We start from the raw sequence: 16,795 nt of genomic DNA, 5'->3' as shown, positions 1-16,795 counted from the left end.
GTTGCCCATCTGCTTTCTTTATATTAATTAAACAACAATTTCATAAGAAACTGTGGGTTACAGGTAATATCTGTTGTACTGCCTGTGAGCCCAAGTATGTAAAGTTGGTACAAGTACAGTCCGTCAGTCATAAGAAGGCCAAAGCTGTATTACAACATAGCTTCATTAGCATTGTGTGAAACACGAGTTACTGACTGAACAGAATTTTTGTTTTAAGCCTGTTTATTTAGGTGTGCTGTTTAGTGTGCACCTGTAAACCTGCAGGTATGGTTGGTATTTTTACAATGCTTGCATTTTATTTTCTTCATAACTGATATTTAAATGAAATGCAATTATGATTCCAGGTTTAGCTATTGGCGATGTCCCTGAAAAGCAGCCAATTGGGATTGTTCTGACTGTACTTGGTGTAGTCGTTCTGGATTTCTGTGCTGACGCGACTGAAGGGCCAATTCGAGCTTACCTACTTGATGTGGCTGACACAGATGAACAAGACATGGCACTCAACATTCACGCCTTCTCTGCTGGTAGGAAAGAATGAAGAAACTCAGAACTGAACATTAGCAGTAGACTAAACTCTTGTAATCAAACATTAAATTGTAATGAAACTATTATCATGGGAGACACAAATATTAATTGGTCTTCCATTCATTCCCCTACGCACCCCCTAAACATCAACCTATATAAGTACTCTCAGCTCATCAACCTCACTACCAGGCCCTCTAAAGACTTCTCCAGTGGCAGTACCCTAGACTGGATCTTGGTCTCTCACCCCCACTACTACACTGATAGTGGAACTCTTCCTGATTCCCTCAGTGACCACCTTCCCATTTTCACCAGACGTCTTCCATCTCCATTACAAGTAACTCATAATTACATCAGCACTCACTACCTAAAAAACTTCAACCCAATAACCTTCTCAGACTCCCTAAAATCAGTAAATTGGAATCCCCTAAAAACTCTACCCCTGGATAATGCTGTTGCACACTTCAATTCAACTTTCCTAAAACTGCTGGATAGTTTTGCCCCCATAAAAACCAAAAGAATAAGAAACAATACCGCCCCCTGGCTAACAAAAAAACACAATAACTGCCATGCGACTTAGAAACAAAACTGGGCACATTACCAAAGAAACAAAACTCCCACCACCCTTAATGAATTCAAAACACTTTGCAATACCATTAAAAATCTTATCACAGCAGATCGACAGAATTATTTCTCCTTACTCCAAAACAACCACAAAATCAATCCTCAAAAATTCTGGAAAGGCATCACTACCCTCCTAAAACCTGGCTCAGCAGAAAACCCAAGCCCAGACCCAAATGCACTAGATATAGATCTGGCTACCCAATTCAACTCTTTTTTCATAGACTCTGTTTCCAAACTAACCTCATCCTTCTCTAATAACACCTCACCCCCTACTTCTGCATCCCCCCTCTTGTCACCACCTTCATCTCCGGTCTCTCAACTCCCACCATTCTCCCTAAAACCCATTCCTACTTCTATCATAAGAAAACTCCTGCAAAAGCTAAAACCATGCTCCAATGCCCCTGATAACATTCCCTCATCCTTCCGCAGCATAGCTGCCGAAGCCATTGCCTTCCCCATCAGCATCCTAATCAATCGCTCTATCCAAGAAGGGCTTGTACCCAAACTCTGGAAAAGGGCTTTCATCATTCCCCTACACAAAGGAGGTAATAATAACAATATTACTAACTTTTGTCCCATCGCCATCCTCTCTCCTATATCAAAACTCCTAGAGAAATGTATCCATCTTCAACTCCTTCCCTATCTCTTAGACAGTAACTTATTAACTTCCACACAACACGGATTCAGGCCCGGTCACAGCACCATGACTGCCCTCCTTTCTTTCCTGGAAACTGTAAATAAAGCCAGAGATTCTGGCTATACTATATCTACCCTCTTTCTTGACCTCTCTAAGGCCTTTGATACTATCTCTCACAACCTTCTCCTAACTAAACTGTCTAACCTAAACCTATCCCCTTCCTCTCTCGATTGGTTCACCAGCTATCTCTCCAACAGGCAACAAGCTGTCAAGTGGAAAAAAAGCCATCTCCTCTTTCCTTAACACACCCACTGGTGTCCCCAAGGTTCCATTTTGGGTCCTCTCCTCTTCAATATATTCATAAATGATTTCTTCCACTCAATTCCTCATGCTAAACTTATTCAATATGCAGATGATTCTACAATTATCTGTGCAGCCACATACATCCCCACTCTCTTAAAACTGACTCAAGACGCCTTCTCTACCACAAAACAGTGGATGAAGGACAATCATCTAGCACTCACTGCATCAAAAGCCAAACTTATGGTATTTACCCCCTCAAAAACCAACACCATTGATAGAAAACTATTCTCCATAACTAGCCAGAGTAACACACCTCTTGAACTGGTATCTGAAACCAAACTACTAGGAGTCCAGATTGATGACCAGCTTAAATTCAATAGCCACCTACAACTAAACATAAAAACAAAACACCAAAAACTTGGCATGCTCTACTGACACAATCGATTCCTCACTATGTCTACTAAGCTCACTCGCGCTACTACATTTCTCATCCCTTCCCTCATTTATGGTTCCCCTCTCCTAACAAACCTACAATCATCTCTCAAAACAAAACTGTCATAGGTTCATAGGTTCATACTAGGCTGTCTGCCCTAGGGCATTTATAAGCCTAACCAGAGTGTGTTTGGCTTTCGCCACCCATTTTAAATTTATTTTGCTATGCCCTTTTTCGAGGTTAGTATACTGTGCCTCTGTCTAACAGTGACACAGAAGTGATACCCGGGGTAAACCTACGATCTCCCATCCACTCATCAAGATTCCTCTTGAAGAGAGTCAATGAGGGACTCTGCCTAACCTGGATTGGGATTTTATTCCAGAGTGAAGGGAGCCTCTGGGTTATGAATCTGTCCCTCCAGCATGTCCTATTTATTTCAGTGCTGAGGTTCAAGTCTCTCGAGCACGTAGCTCGATGGGATTTGGATTTTCTGAGGTGCAGCATGTCCATTAATTCCGGGTTGGACATGGTTTTATATGTCAGGCACAGATCGCCTCTGAGCAGGTGGTATGCTACTGAGTAGAGCTGGAGTTTCTTTAACCGGGCAGCATATGGCATCTGTTTGAGCCCTTTGATCCTCTTGGTGAGGTACTCTTGGGGGTCTTTCCAGTTGCTGCATGTGTCTGGTAAGGTACATCCCAAAAGGGGCACTGTACTCAATTATGGGCCTGATGAGGGATGAGTAAAGAGGCACGATGACCTCTCCTGATCTAGATGTGAATCCCTTCATGATTAGGTGGGCTATATAAAATGTTTTTCTGACCACTTTGGCCACGTGTTTGTCAAATGAGAGATCGCTATCAACTTGGGTCCCCAGGTCCCTAATTACTTCTTCTGTACTTAATGTATTACCAGCTATGTGGTAATTTGTGGGCACTTTGTTTTTGCCAAAGGGGATGACTATACACTTTTTGGCGTTTAGCTTGAGGCCATGGCTCTGGCACCAGTTGTCTGTTTCTATGAGGCCCTTTGGAGGATGCTTGTGTCGGCTGGAGAGTCGATTATGGCGCCCTGTTTGCAGTCACCTGCGAACTTGGTCAGCCACAGTCCTTCCGTGTTGGCCTGTACCTCCAAGAAATATATACTGAACAAGAGAGGTCCCAGGACTGAGCCTTGTGGGACGCTACTTGTAACTGGTTTGGAGTCTGACATGGCTCCAGCAATTCTAACCATGTGGGTTCTGTCCTTGAGCCAGTTTGCAACCCATCTAGTGACATAGGGGTTTATATTTAAGCTGGTGAGCTTATCTATAATGCCCAAGTGGGGTATTGTATCGAAGGCGTTTGCGAGGTCCAGGTAGGCTGTGTGGACCACTTTCCCCTCGTCAATGGCCTTGGTGACTGTTTCAAAGAAATCGACCAGGTTTAAGAGGCAGGATCTGCCCTTAACAAAGCCGAACTGGGTAGGATCCAGTGTCTGTAGGTCCCCAATATCTTTATTTATGAGGTTCATGATGATCCTTTCCATAGCTTTGCAGACCAAGCTAGTCAGGCTTATGGGGCGATAGTTTCCAGGATCCGTTGAGGCACCACCTTTGTTGAGAGGGTCCACTGTTGCTGTACGCCACTCTTTGGGTACATATCCTGTAGTAAGGCTGAGATTGAACAGTAGTTTTATGTTTGGGTTTAGCTCTTCTTGGAGTTCATGTAGGACGCAGCCCGGGACACCGTCTGGTCCCATTGATGCTGTGTTTTTTGCTTTGGAGAGGGCGGCTCTTACCTGAGCATCTGAGATGTCAGGGGGGCAGCACTCTGCTGGGATAGATATTTGCCCTTTTGGTGGGGGGGGGTTTGCTCTGAACCTGTCATCTAGGATGTTGGCAATGTCTGTGGGTTCGGTGTATTTTTTGTCATTTTGGACTAATTCTGAGCATATCTGGGAATTTCCACCCAGGTTCCTAACATAACTAAAGAAAGCCTTGTGATTATCCTTAGTGTCCTGTGTAATTTTTCTCTCGAAGCTGGCCTTAGACGATTTTATGAGTTTCTGTAGTTTTTTGCTAATACTGATCAGAGATGCCTTCCCTTTTTGGGATTTTGCTCTATCATGTAGTAGCTTCCTCCCTCTATTGTATAGTTTGTTTATGGCTGGGGTCCACCAGACAGGACATCTGCCTTTGGAGGATTGGGTCTTGGTTTTATTTGGGATTGCATGATCCATGCATTCCTGAAGGTGTTCATAGAATGCGTTTATAAAGGATTCTGCGGTCTGGGCCATATTTTCCACAGGCCCGGGTGCTTTGAAGGATTCCACCTTGGTTTTGAGGAGTGTGAAATTTGCTTTAGAGAAGTTTTTCACTGTGGTTTTCTGGGCAGGGGGTGGGGTCGGGATGTTGAATATCCAGTGAGATTAGTTTATGGTCTGATCTTACCAGTGAGGGATACACTTCTGGTCTGGAGCATAGAGCCCCCATGTTGGTGATGATCAGGTCCAGTATGTTTTCCCCTCTTGTGGGAGTGGTGACAAGTTGTTCCATAGCATTTGAGTTTATAAATTCTAGGAACCTTTGGGTTAGGGTGTTGGAGCTAGAGTAATGCTCCCAGTCTATGTTTGGGTAGTTGAAGTCGCCCAATATAATGGTGTTTGGAGAGACCTTCATATTTTCCATTGTTCTTAGGAAGGCCGAGTGGGGTTCCTGGGTTTGGGAGGGTGGTCTGTAGCAGGCTATAAACTGGAAGGCAGTTTTACCCACTGTTAGTTGCACATGGATAGTCTCTGATGCTTCGTGCTGTGCCACCAACCTGGAGGTGTGGGTATCTTTGACAAATATTGATACTCTCCCCCTCCTTTTGTGGTTCGGTCCAAGTTTTGGGGCCGAAAAGCATGGTATGAGGTATAACCTGGTAGTGCTGGGGTGCCCTCGGGAGCCTTGAACCAGGTTTCTGTTACTGCACAGAGATCGATGTTCTCCATGCTAAGGAGAGTTTCGAGTGCGTGCATCTTGAGGTTTAGACTTCTAGCGTTGAGTAACATTACTCTTAGTTTCTTATCCCTTGTGATACCTATGGGGGTGGGTTTGTCTTTTGAGCCTTGCCTAAAAAAGGCACTATGGGGGTAGCAAGAGCCTTTGCCAATATCCGAAAGCCCAGGGGTGACAGGTGCAAGCCGTCCCTAGCGAAGCATCGTGGCTTGTCGAGCATGTCATCCCAGGCTGACAGGCATTGGATCCCCTTTGAATGACACCAATACTTAAGCCAGTTGTTGAAATTGATCATCTTGTCTTCATATTGTGGCATCATTCTTGGTGAGGGTAAGATGCTGCTCAAGATCAGGGTCATACCGGCCTGGGCTACATGCTCAGAGAGGTCCTCTGTTTCTTTTCATGTAGTCCAGGGAGATTAGTCTCATGTCATTCACACCAGCATGGACAATGACTGAGTCATATTTGTACTTGTCTTGGAGTGACCTGAGTGCTTGTGTTATGTGGCAGATCCTAGCGCCCGAAAGGCAGCTTACCATGACCTTCTTGTTCAGCCTGGTGAGTGGGACGTCAGTGTGCCTGACGATAGTCACCTATTACAAGTGTATCAGGTGTTTTGTTTAGCCTTAAGGGCTGTGACTGTTCGGCACACTGGCTTTGTGAGCTATGTGTTGCACGTGTTTTGTTTTGGGGTAGCGGTTGCTTGGGTGTCTGCTTTGGAGGTCTCTGCTGCTTAGGCAGATTTTTATTTAGAGCCTCCGTGTATGTTTTTGTGTGTTTGTGTTTGGTTTGCTGTCGTGGTAGGTCTATGTGAGACTGGAATTGTAGTGAGTGTGGTTAGGTCTATGTGAGACTGGAATTGTAGTGAGTGTGGTTTCCTTCTCCTCCTGACTGGTTACGCCAGTACTGAGTTGAGAGAGCTTAGCCTGCAGTTTGGCTATATGGTTGCATCTCTCACATGTGTTGGAATTTGTTGGGAGGAGGAAAGGGTTGTCTGTGTACATGAGGCAGTTGTAACATTGCCTCAAGATTCCCAGATTCACCAGCTGGACCGGAGAGGAGATTGACAACTGACCTTTGGACATGCTAGAATAGTATTGGGAATTTCTTTATAATTGAAAAAAGGGCCAATGGGGAACAAGGTACTCAAGGGGAGTTTGTGAGGGTGTAGTGCTTTTAATTTTTAGTGCTGACTTAGTGAGCAAGTGCCAGGTAACTTAAATGCAATGTGTTACAGGTAACGTAAATGCAAAATGACAAACAGTAACTTTCTTTCAAGTGAAACAAGGAAATAAGTACAGTAAGCAATGCAGATATCACTAGGGATCCACAGAAGCACTGAAAAGCCGCGTTTTAGGTGGAATTAGCGTTTCAGGGAAATAACAAGCAAACAAACAAACAAGCATACAAACAAAGCTAGATTCAGCAGGCCTGGATCTAGTCTATGCTACAGCAAACAAGGTGTACCAATTTCAGTAAGAAACAGTTCAAATATGCAGGCACTATAAGCCTTTAACCAGAAATTCCCAGCTTAGAAGGGCAGAGTCCAGCCTCTCTCCCACAAGAGTGCAGACCACGAACCTTCTTAATGTAAAATAACTGGCCTGAAGCCCTAGTGCTTAAACCAGAACTAATACACTTTTAGAATAACAGACACTGAGCCCTCAATCAGCAGTTCCCAACTTAGAAGGATGTAAGCTACCTGTCCTGCCACCACAGTGCAGCCCACAAACCTTCCTAATGTAAAACAACTGGTCTAAAGCCCAAGTGCTTAAACTAAAAGGCTTAGCATAAGTTATACCAAGCAGTGATAAATACAATTGAGTACTTTTAAGATGACACAAAAGCAAAATAAAGTAGGAAGAAACACAAATACAGTAAAAGCCGATAACATTTTTTTTTTTTTTTTTTTTAAGTGGAAAGAGAGAAAGGAGTAGCAGAAACTAAGCTGATTGGCCTTCTCAAATGTTCTCCCTGTACTGGGTAGAATGAGGTAATAACACTAGACTGGGAGGAGGATCCCAGATCAAATTTACACTAGGGTTGGGCAACTGCAAAGCCACCAACTATAAAAACAGTATACCAACAGGGAGGGAGGTCTTGTTATAATAAAATTACCAAATTTGCCACTAGCCACAAATCATCTACCCATCACAGTGCATCTCTCCACAAACTTAACTGGCTAGAGCTTCCCAACTATCTCTCCTATACTCAGCTCACTTTTGCTCGCAAACTTTATCCCTCCCTCTGTCCCTCTCTCAGCTCTACCTTTAAAATGCACCTGCCACAAAGACTCCTAAGATCTAATAACCAAAACCTAATAGAGCTGTACAAACCCCTTCACTCTCCAGGACAAAACCTCCTGTCCTTTGCCCTGGCACGCCTATGGAACTCCCTTCCTCCCTCCATCCGTGTCACCACCAACCTCCCTGCTTTTAAAAAATCACTGCACTGACATCTAACATCCTCATGGGAATGCTCCTGCTCCCACCCCTCATAGCCTATTCTCTACTTCCTACAGGCAACTGTATCATATATTACCAGACACCAAATAATAAGCCAACTGTAATGACATCTTATAATTCTCTAATCCTACTATTCCACTCAAGAAACTATATATTTACTACAGCAATGCTTTGTTTTTCTACAAACTTTAACCTAAAAATTTTTATTGCACCTGCTTAAATCTTGGTTTTCTACAAAATGAAACCTAAAATTGCATTGTAACTGCTTAATCTTGTTTTGTCTTGAATCCACAAATGACTGAAATTGTAAACTGCTGTAATCTTTTTGTTACTGATGTTTTGAAGCTTTGTCTTTTACCTACAAATGATTGAAATTGTAAACTGTTGTAATCTTTTTGTAACCTTTGTTTTTTTAGCTTTTCTCCCCAGGACTCCATTGAAAACGGGTTCTTATTGGCCCAATGGACTTATCCTGGTAAACCAACTGCAAATAAATAAATAAATATACTGAGAATCCTTCTTTAGCTTTTTAATTTACATATTAAAAAGGTGTCAAACTTGTACACCCCGCGATGTAGACATTTTGGATGCATATAAGAATTTCTAAAATGTTTATTCCGTAAGCTGTATTAGGAGTAGCATTCTGTTTAATCTGCCTCCATGTCCTACTGTCTGTACTCTCAGTACATAGAATGGTGTAGTTAGTATGTCCTGGCAAGAAAACCATGAAGACAAGTCAGTGTTAGGTTAAAATGTTCCTTACATGAGCATTTAATTTCCCAAAGTTTTACAAAACAGATTTTTGTTTTGATAATTTACTTTAAAGGTGATACCCCTTGATAAAAACATTAGGCATTTCTTTACTTATGCAGAGTTATACTCATAATGATATCCATTGCATTTTATTAAATTGTATATTACTGTAAATATTTAAATTTATTTGCTTCTTAATCCTCTCTTACCAACCTTTGTGTATCCATGGGTCTTCGAAATTCTGATAGTTAAGAAGACTGCTACAGTAAATTATTATCAAAATACTTAACTGTAGTGTCTTGATCAGGTCAAGCTAAGACAGGATCAGTTGTCATTTGATAAATTGGACATTTTGTTCTTTGTGTACTTCCCAGTAATTCACTGTTGGCTGTCACTGTGCTCTGATGCAGAAATTGCTAGAACTGCAGAATAGTGCAAGAGCATTTTTTTTGATGAATAGTTGTGAGCTGTAAGAAGAGTGCTTGTAGGTGTGGGTCCATCCTCCAGAAGGGTGCTTGTAGGTGTGGGTCCATCCTCCAGAACCTGTAGATGTAAGGCCGTAAGCATTAGGACTGCATGACATTCCAGACTTTCCCGGGCCTCCGGAGACTCCTTCCTGTAATGCACCACACCAGCTTCTCTTCACCAGATCTTCATTGCTACACTAAAGCTAAGATGTCTCCTTCCCCAGGCTAAACCTCTTTTTTTTTTTTTTTTTCTTTGTTTAATTTCTCTGCAGTTTAGCAGTCTTTTGACCTTTTTTGTATGCTCTTATACATTGTCTGTCATATCTGACCCTGCAATTAGACCCAATGAGAAATAGACAGTCTTTCTCGTGTCTTTTGTATTTTTTCCTGTTATATAGAAAGGTTGGTTACTTCATTCATTTTAATAATTACTTAGGCTAGTTTGCTTTTTTGATGTTTTTTATCAAGGGAAGTTGTTTTCTTAGATTTGTGATTTTCCAATTGCTGTTCCACCGAAGAATTGGATTATTAGCCTTTTTGCACTTGCATTGCTCATTGTCCTGATTGTAATAGTTCTTGGGTCCTCTTACTCCATTTTGAATTTGGGTGATGACTCATTTCCTTTTAATCACAGGCAGAGGGTTTCACAGTTACCGCTGTAGGGAGAAGATCACACCACAGGAGAGGTATACTGCTTCTGGGAGGGTTATAACATCTAGAGGTGTGACATTTTCAGGGATCTTAATTCTGCTATCTGCAACTTAGAAAAGAAAGAGAAAGACTTCAGTAGTATTTCCCTTGTCTGCCCTGCTGTCTAATTCAGAATTGATGAAATTATTTTCAGCTTTGTGTTAATTGGTGGTAAGTTCTTATCACTGGACTCCAAGGCTTTAAACATTGCTGATGTAGAAATTGACTGCGTTATCCACTGCCAATCATGAGCAGACAGGTGATCCACTGGTGCGGCCCCTAACCGAAAGAAGAAGATTAAGAACAAAACATGTTGACATCCTTCTTCTTTGGCTGATGTCAGACATTCTGTCACTGACCCTTCAGTTAAAAAAGTTCACGTTAAGGTGATAAGACCTTTTTGCTAGCTCTCCAGTTCCCCTCTGGTTGCTCCTCAGAATATTTTCAGGCTATGTCTTGACATATATTTGTATAAGCTCTGTTGTCAAAGGTCTGTGTTGGATAGTGATGTGTAAATAATTATTCAATTCCTGATGGACTCCCCTCGTCATTGTTTTAGACTACAGGAGGTTGGTGGAGACTGTTTGTGGCACAGCAGATATTTTCCAGACTGTCATCACAGCTGTCATCTGAAACTAAACATCCTATATGTGCCTTTCACTTCGATTCCTGGCCTCAAAGTGCTTTTTCGTCTGACCATCGTTTGTGGTGCTAAAACAGAGTAGGCCAGAATCCGTGGGTTTGTCAGAATTGAGATGTCCTCCTTTGCCAGTTTCAACACCTTCAGTGTCTTTTCTGAAGTTTCATCAGTGCTGACTTCATTGTTGATCTTGCTAGAATCTGTTCCTTTTGCTGCGGCTAGGGTGCATGACCCTTGTGCCAGCACTGAGATGTCAGGCTCAATATAAATGCCAGCCTTTTGGGGGGTCACATCAGCATCAGTATTTTTGTCTGCCTGTGTCAGGAGTTTGGGGTCCCCCTTGGTGCTGATGCTGATACTGTTTAGCCTCAGCCTTGATCCAACATACCTTTGTTTGACATGCTTCATCCATACTTTCTTCATTAACTCATGGCTCTTCCTTTGTCCCAGGGTCTTCTGTTGGCCAGCCTGCTACCTAGCATTCACAGCAGGTCAGTAGGATCCAGGATGTCCACATAGTTCCTAATGTCATTTTGAGTCACCTGAGTTCTTTCTCCACTGATTCACCTCCCCTGGTATACAACAAGGCCCCTTATAAGAAGCAGTTTCTAGATTTCCCTTTGGAATCTCCCACATATAATTTAGAAGTGGACAAGGAGGACACTGATTCTCCAGCATATCCGTAGATGACATTGGATTTGAGGAAATCCTGGAGATGTAGCAGGAGAGGGATGGTCCATAGACCCAGTGTCCTTCCCTCATTGAAGTCTACAGAAGGCCTTTAAGTGTCCCCAAGCAGACTCGTATTTTGTACTTCATATTGCAGACTTGGTCTGAATAACTACTGAGACTGCATACAGTGGCCTCCATTCCAAAATGGGCTGCATCCACCAAGTGGCTGTAATTTTTGGTTGGAAATTCCTAGGCTAAATGTATTGGTGTCCACAGTGGCCGCAAGAAAGTGTGTGCCCTCCAGATAAAAGGATTTGGAGCACTTCACTGCTTAGGAAATCTCTGATGCACGTCCTTCACATTCTGTCAGTGGGTGCTTTTTGTTTGAGCCACATGGTGAAATTTTCAAGATGTATATCAAAGAAGCTGACCTCTACCTCAGAGCATTCAAGGAACAATCTTTATTCTAATGTACTACTGCGCCAGCCATTGCCAGCGTTACCCTGTATGTAGGTTTCAGTGCAGATGAAAGGTGGCTAGAGCTGCAGCTTCAAGCATTACTGTAACCTACCACATCTGGCTTGGACTTTACCGTGCCATGCTCCTGAAGAGGTTAAGGGCAGATGCAGAAAAGATGGAACAGAAGAAAACATCCCTGACTGCACTTGGCAGTAAGTTTTCCTTAATGGAGTGTAAAATAGGAGACAAGGCTGCAGATTATATCCCAAAACATTGAACTACACAACACTGATCCAACAGAATTGACATCTTGAAACTTCAACTTTAAAAAAAAAATTGGGGTGAGATGCTCTCTCTTCTTAGGTCTGCTTTTTCAACCTCTGCTTCTGTGTATGCCCTTACTAAATTTACTCAGCCTTGGAAATAATTGGAAAACTTCCTTCTCCCTAAAGTTCCATGGTTTCAGAATTAGTATAGCCCAATGTATGTGACTAAATGAGACTCAAAGTTTCTGTTCATTGGAGTCTTGGTATAATCTGCTTCTATTAAAATCTATCTTAATTCCAAAAAAAATTACTGTTTTAAATAAACAAGAAGATTAGATGCAACTCCACACAGTGTATTCTCACCTGTGCTATCCATAACTTTATCCAAGGACACTGCTCTGGTATAAAATATCCGTAGCCTGTGTCTGTATCATCCTTTCTCCTTAAGTCTCTTCATTTCCTGTCCCCCTTTTTTTTTTTTTACTACTTTCTAGTTTTCTCCTCTCACCCCCAGCTTATTTTTATTATACCCTGCTGTTCACATTCAACATTTCTTGACTTACTACCTTAATTTTTCTTTCCATCTTTTTTCATCCCCATCTTCCTCTACCCAGCCACAAACAATTTAGTGCAGCTTACCACCTCTCTTCATGACAATCTTGCATCCTCTTACTCAACCTTCCTGTCACTCTCTTATCTACTAGTTGTCTGCTGTTTCAACCTCTAACGCTTCCATTGCATGATCCAACCAGTGTGTGTGCTGATACCGTTACCTGTTTCCCTGGGGTTGCCTCTGAAGCTCGTCTTATTACCTTGCTCCTTCTGCATTTTCACCAACACGTTACTTAAACATTTTTTTTCTTCAGACCTCACTTTTAAAAGTTTGCTCTTGCAAATTACTTCTTTTCACTCCTTCTGCTTTCTTTGTTTTGATCCCCTGTTGTACTCTTAATATTAGATGCTATTCATGACTTACATTTTTATGTATTGATAGTTTCTGTTGTATTTTGTAAAAGCATGCTTATGTTTTATTGTGTGTTTTGTTTGCATTCACTCCGTTTTAAATTGCTTAACGTCATAATTTTTTCTTAAATGTTTTTATAACTTTTTGTACATGTATTTGTACTTGGATGTTTTCTCCCCGGACCTTCATTGAAAAGGGGCAACTTAAGCCAAGAAGGACAATCCTGGTAAGCAAATGCAAATAACTAACTAAAACAAATACAGTTCCATTTCAAGAAAAATTTAGAAGAAAGTTGAAAAAGAAAAAGGTTTCTGATGCTGATGAAAAGAAAAGGGTTCCCTGCTAATAATACTGTAAAAAGGCTTGTGTGATAATAAAATAAACCAGGCCTTGGGAGATGCAGAGAACCGAGTTTAGATAGGCAGGATAGTCAAAAGTATAATGGCTTAAACTACCGAAAGTATATCTAAAAGGATATAGAAGTGTAAACACAAATGGTAAGACCTGCAAAAATAAAATGAAGTTAGGCAGCTGCTAATTCACTAGTTTGGGTGGCTGATGTATATTAAAGCTGCCAGGAGGGGTTGAATTGTAGTGGAAGATGTGTTGTCTGTGGAGAGTAATGAGGGCTAGGGAGTAGAGTCTTGAATTACACTTAAGTCTTGAACCTGGCACAAAGGAAGCTAATCTGGGAAATGAGAAACATGGATTTAACCCAGCTTAATGTTTTCCAAGGAGTGGCTGTAGAATTTCTGGTATGCTAAACCTTTTAATGATGACAGATCTGAGAAAAAAAGTATTCATGCAAACTTTTGTAGCTGCCAAGTCATAAAATCTGGAAAGATGTCTGTTTTTGATAATTTGTGAAGAACTATTTAATCTTTCTTTCCCAGTCCTTTGGATGATAATGCAGTTATGTAAATTGGCATTTAATAGCCATGTAGCTGAAGCAGTAGTAGGGATCATTTGCATATATCCCATCGGCCTTCACTACAGAGGTTTAAGGTATTACACAGTGAAGAGTAGCAAACAACGACCACAGTATCCAAAAAGTTCTTTAATAAAATCTCTGACGTCTCGGCCAAAGCCTTCAAGGAGAATAAAATTGTATACAAGCATCCACATTTTATAACAAACTAGTAACTCAAACAATTAAGCAATTAATTAAGCAACACTCTCCAATTGAACTCAGCATTGAGCCCACAAGGAGACATAGTTTTATACTTTAAAATAAGCAGAGCTTCTTTTTGCAGTAACACAGTTTTAACATCCTGCTGACAATACATTATTGGCTTAACTTGTTCTAAAATAGTGGCTTTTAAACCTTCACTATTTTTGTTATGACATTCTAAAAAATGCAAAGCTACAGGGCTTTCAATATTACCATTCTTAATGTCCCTTATATGCTCTAACAATCTCAGTTTGAAGGCCCTTTTTGTTTCTCCTATGTAATACATATTACATGGACAACATAGAGCATAAATAACCCCTACTGACTTACAACAAAACTGCTTAACAGAAGTAAACTTAACATCATTAATAAATGGAAAACATGATGTGATATATTTGCAATAGGGGTTTGAAATTTATCCCCACAGTTATTAATCCCCTTCATGAACTTAAAAAAGATATGTTTGTGTTTGGCAGGAAGTTACATTTGAAACATTTCTTTAGTAACTATTCGACGTCTTTAAATTCTGCTGATACATTTGATGATAGTAGTTCTGGTGATAGTTATTTTTCTTGTTTTTCAGATGAAGCTATTAATGCATTCCATTAGGATGCAGTACATCCAGCCCGGTGTTTGCAGTGATACTTAAGAAGAACTTAGAAATGAAGAGAGAGGCCAACTGGGCATTCCCAGACTTGGAGAAAGCATATGGCAAGGTCCCAAGAAATCTAATTTTTGGCAGACCTGCCGTGATTCAGAGTCCCAGAAACATTGATAGAATTAGCTCAAGGACCCAATGACTCAAGTATGAACAGTAATTGGTCTCAGAGTGGCTCCCAGTGGGAGTGGGTGTGCAGCTGGGTTCAGCCCTGAGCCTACTACCGTTCACACTGGTGATGGACTACAGTAGCAAACAGGTCGGAGGTTAAAAATCAAAAAAGTTGCTATTTGCAGAGGATGTGCCATTACTAGCAGACTCTGATAAAGAACTTCAGCAAAGGATAGGGGAATGCAATGGAAAACTAAGGCACGTGGATGAAGCTGAGTACAGATAAGACGGTTGTAATGATAGCAAATGGGGAAAATCAGAAGAAGCTGGGAATTGAGATAAAAATGAAAATAGTGGAACAGTTTAACAGTATCAAGTAACAGCCAAGTATCTGGGAGGGGTGGTTGAGAAGATAGCAGATGGGAAGTCCGAATGAGGAGGTCAAAGATCGACTCAATGAGGGCTGCAGCCATCTGGCACAGTATGTAAGGTGTAGCATATGAAAGACAAATGACAAAGAAGATGAAAAGTAAGTTGTAGCAACAATAGAGCGACCTCTACTACTGTATGGTACAGAAACCGGACTGTAAAGGCAGAACAGTTGAAGCTAAAAGTGATAAGTGCCCGAGATGGGTGACAGGATGCATACTGTGGGACAGACGAAAAAAATGAGGACATCAGAGCAGAAGCCAGAGTAGATCCAGTTGCAGAAAAGGTCAAAGAGGACAGATAACAGTGGTTCAATCACATCTGCAGAAAAGCAGAAGACAGTTTGGTGAAGATGATTTGGCTCACTCAGGAAGAAAGCAATAGGAAATTAGGGCGTCTAGCAAAGAGGCGGATGGATTGTGTGAGAGAAGACCTGCAACAGTCCAGTATGAGTTTCAAAAAAGGCAGGAGAGTGGCACTGGATAGAGAGAGATGGTGACAGTTGACACAAGACCCCGACCCCTTGTAGAAGATGAGAAAATAGTGGTTGATGATGATATTTTTCTGCTGTTCTTCATAGTTCTTTTTCGCTCAAAATTACCTTGCTCTGAACTGGTGTTTGAATTTTTCCCTTTCTGTAGTTAAGTTTTTATATTTTAAGCAATTAACTTGTTTAATTTTTCCATAACAGCTTCCTTGATCCACTACTGAAAATGACTATTTCAGCAGGAATATGGGGAATATCAGTGTCTTTCCGTATAATCTGAGTGTGCGTTCTCAATATGAAGGTGTATTATGGCATGGTCTGATAAGGGAATTGGATCAGTTTGAATATCCTGTGTGTTCTGTGTTCTCTCTTTACATAAAATCTTTCCATTCTAGCCCTTCATAGTGTATGTAGCAATCTTGTATTCCTGTCATTCAGCTATATTAAACTATTTGTTGAGGAATTTGCCTTCTGATGCGATTAGTTTCCCTAGCCATTCGATGCATTTTGCAAGATGCGTACATTCATATCCACTCCTGGAATTGGTAGCCCTTTAATGTGACAGATATCCACATTGACCTTTTTTGATGGGGAGACTCAGCCAGCCTTGCTTGTGGTCTCCCTCTTTTCCTTCCATTTCTGACTATAGATGCCTTTAAGGAGGGCTTGTGGCTGTTGGGATGCCATTATCAGTAATACCATTCATTTCCAGTTTTTGTCAGGGAGTCTGACTATCAGCTCTGTAATGCTGTGTGCCAATAAACAGAGACGCACAAACTCCTACTGCCTGTGTAGGTAAGTTAGGTTAATTCCAAGTCTAAATGGGACATTTGTTTAGGTAAATAATTTAGTAGAATTAGAATCCTAGCTTGTCGTTAACTACATACTGAATGTTCCAGTAGGTCATGCATTCTCAGACTGTTACAGTAATAGTGAGTAAAACCTCAGACAATTAGTTATCTGAGCCTGTACTAGATATAAAAAGTAAGTACTTTAAGCCTCCCTGTGAAAAGCATGTATTATACAGTACATAAGCAGAGTATTTCTAGTCCTAGCATTGGAAA

The 16,795-nt window shown here is 41.3% G+C and overlaps 1 protein-coding gene across 4 annotated transcripts in view; it reads left to right on the top strand.

The window, feature by feature from the left end:
• The window catches only part of SLC45A4 (solute carrier family 45 member 4), a 1,160,736-nt gene that overhangs the window by 1,050,630 nt on the left and 93,311 nt on the right, over positions 1-16,795 (top strand). For 3 of the 4 annotated variants that reach the window (XM_044067266.1, XM_044067264.1, XM_044067265.1), the window contains one exon: positions 345-524. The exons of the other annotated variant lie outside the window; for it this stretch is intronic. In XM_044067266.1, the coding sequence (XP_043923201.1) occupies positions 345-524 (180 nt within the window). The remainder of the gene's footprint in view (positions 1-344; positions 525-16,795) is intronic. 4 annotated transcript variants of the gene reach the window in all.

Source organism: Protopterus annectens, chromosome 3.part1 (assembly GCF_019279795.1).
Source record: "Protopterus annectens isolate FY-2018-M chromosome 3.part1, PAN1.0, whole genome shotgun sequence".
NCBI classification, from domain to species: Eukaryota; Metazoa; Chordata; order Ceratodontiformes; family Protopteridae; genus Protopterus; species Protopterus annectens.
Note: the sequence above shows the minus strand (reverse complement) of the source record. Positions and strands in the feature narration are given on the sequence as shown.